Here is a 2,500-nt window from a genome sequence, read left to right on the forward strand (position 1 = left end):
ATCGCATGCTAAATACATGAGTCATGTACACGGGCGAAATCTTTTATATCAACTGTATTTTTTTTCTTTTTTTTTTTTTTTCTCTTTTTTTTTTTCCCCAATTTGGAATACAAAGAAAGTGAAAAATTCATATGATTCCCTCCGATCCGTATTCTTTTTTTCTTTTTTTTTTTTCTTCCACTAGATATTATAAAGTAGAAAAGAATTTTTCCATTTAATCTTTCATCCAATTTGTCCATTAAATCTTTGATTTGATTAACATTACTATACTGTCATTTATACTTTCACTAAAAAATTATATTTACAAAAGTGTATTAACAAACGCAATAATAAATATTGCTCTATGTGGGCAATTATAACGATTTATCCAAAAAAAAAAAAAAAAAAAAAAAAAAAGTAATAACATTTATTTACCTTTCGATTACTAAAACTTATTAAGTTTTTTCATAATTAATTATGCATTTGGTAACATGACCTTTATGTATAATAGCGATCATCAGAGTAGTCGTTACATATTTTTTTGATATACGCTGAACGTCACTCTTTGATTAGTCTATATATATATATATATATATAAAATATGTACATATATATATATATATATTGGACGAGCTTTCAATAACGCCAAGTGATATCGATAATAATCACATATTCTAGATGGCACGATATCACGATAAATATTTTATGCATTTGTCGACTACACGACAGACGGTGATTTTATTTTCTTTCTTTTTCTTCTTTTTTTTTTCTTTTTTTTTTTTTTTTTTTTTTTTTTTTTGTAGCATTCGAGAAAGAGACAGAAGAGATGATTTCAGAGATTTTAATAATTAGAATATATACACGTATATACGTTTTAATACATATCTACATTTATACACGTATATACACGTATATATACGTATCTACGTTTGAACAATATATTTTTTTCTTTTTATTCATTTTATCGGAAAATAACCGACATCGAAGTGACATTATCTCCGATAAATGATAAGAGAATTACTGATTTATATAAAAGATAAGATTCGAATGAAAGGTAGTAATAACGAAAAAAGAAAAAAAACGATATTTTTTATCATCTCTTCTCTCTCTCTCTCTCTCTCTTTCTCTATCACTTTTCCTTCAAGATCGCTAAAAATAGTGTACGTTTTGTGTGAGCTATAAAGTTTAATGTAAAATCGTGTTCTCTTTCTCTCTCTTTCTCTCTCTTTCTCTCATGGTGACTCTAATGGAAGCAAACCATATCGATTCTAAAAGCAGCGCTTCGTCGATTTATCGACGGCTATAGCCTACTTCCAAAGGGCTCTTGTTTCTTCGCACTTTACGGCTCGCACAGAAAATCTAAATCACCCGTCGTGTAATAGACATATTATAATCTTTAGCTCGCATAATTTTTCTTGCATCGAACACGTCTATTTTATTATCGGTCTAGTTTATTAAAAATTAAAAATACCGATGACACGAGCGTATTTATGTATATATGTATGTATGTATGTATGTATGTATGTATGTATGTATGTATGTATGTATGTATTTATTTATTTATTTATGTATGTATCTACGTACGCGTTGACGCGATGATCGTAAGAAGATTATGTCTATGAATATGGGAAGTGCTTTTTTTTTTTTTTTTATTTCTTTCTCTTTTTCTCTTTTTTTTTTTTCTTTCTTTTTTTCTTTTTTTGTAAATAATCCATTGATTTAACTGCCGATAAAGCTAGCTCGAATTAGAATTAGAGAATCCATCGATAAATTTATTCGTTCGTTAAACGAAGACGGGGCACTTGCGCTTTATATATAATTATATTATCTATAAACTAATGAACTTCGTTGTGTCGATAGACGTGAAGATTCGAGTACTTACACAAAAGGAGACACCCCTTTCGTTGGAGTGCGGTAATCGAAGCACCGGAGATAAAGCAATATGGTATAAGGAAAAAATGCCGATATTGACGACAATGGTTGGTAAAGAGGACCTCATCAAGATAGACAACGAGACTGGTACCCTGGATGTATTAAAGATTGACGATATTATCGTTTATGGAAATTATTCTTGCAAAGTAGGAAATACCTCGACTGACTACAGGATCGTACGTGAGTGATCATTAATTTCTTTTTTATATATATATATATATATATATATATATATATATATACAATCAAAATTCATTTGATTATTTTTATTAGTTATTCAATGATTAATAGCAATAATTTTTTCAATTATTACAGCTAAACCTACTGTTGTCTTACCCGAATCGACTAGCGTCGTCGAAGGTGAAAAATTGCTTTTAGTATGTAACGGTAAACACAGTCCAGGTGTCAAGATCATATGGACGTTTGGAAATCAAAATTATACCGCCAGCAAGGGTAGAGTAAAGATTTCGCAAGACCAAGAGAGAGGAATTTACGGTGCCGTATTGACGGTAGAAAACATCGAGATGAACGATCGCGGTATTATCCACTGCAGGGTGTCTTATAATTGGTCCGATCCGGTGGAGGGTCA

At 30.1% G+C, this 2,500-nt stretch overlaps 1 protein-coding gene across 2 annotated transcripts in view; it reads left to right on the top strand.

Moving 5' to 3' along the window:
• LOC124949159 (basigin) overlaps positions 1-2,500 on the top strand; it is an 18,383-nt gene that overhangs the window by 14,482 nt on the left and 1,401 nt on the right. For both annotated transcript variants that reach the window (XR_007100980.1, XM_047493820.1), the window contains exons 3-4: positions 1,840-2,091; positions 2,227-2,500. The exon at positions 2,227-2,500 is cut by the window's right edge and continues 171 nt beyond it. Coding sequence is in view for 1 of the 2 variants with exons in the window: in XM_047493820.1 (XP_047349776.1) it covers positions 1,840-2,091; positions 2,227-2,500 (526 nt within the window). In the remaining variant the exon portion in view is untranslated. The remainder of the gene's footprint in view (positions 1-1,839; positions 2,092-2,226) is intronic.

The sequence above is a fragment of the Vespa velutina genome, chromosome 5 (assembly GCF_912470025.1).
Source record: "Vespa velutina chromosome 5, iVesVel2.1, whole genome shotgun sequence".
NCBI classification, from domain to species: Eukaryota; Metazoa; Arthropoda; class Insecta; order Hymenoptera; family Vespidae; genus Vespa; species Vespa velutina.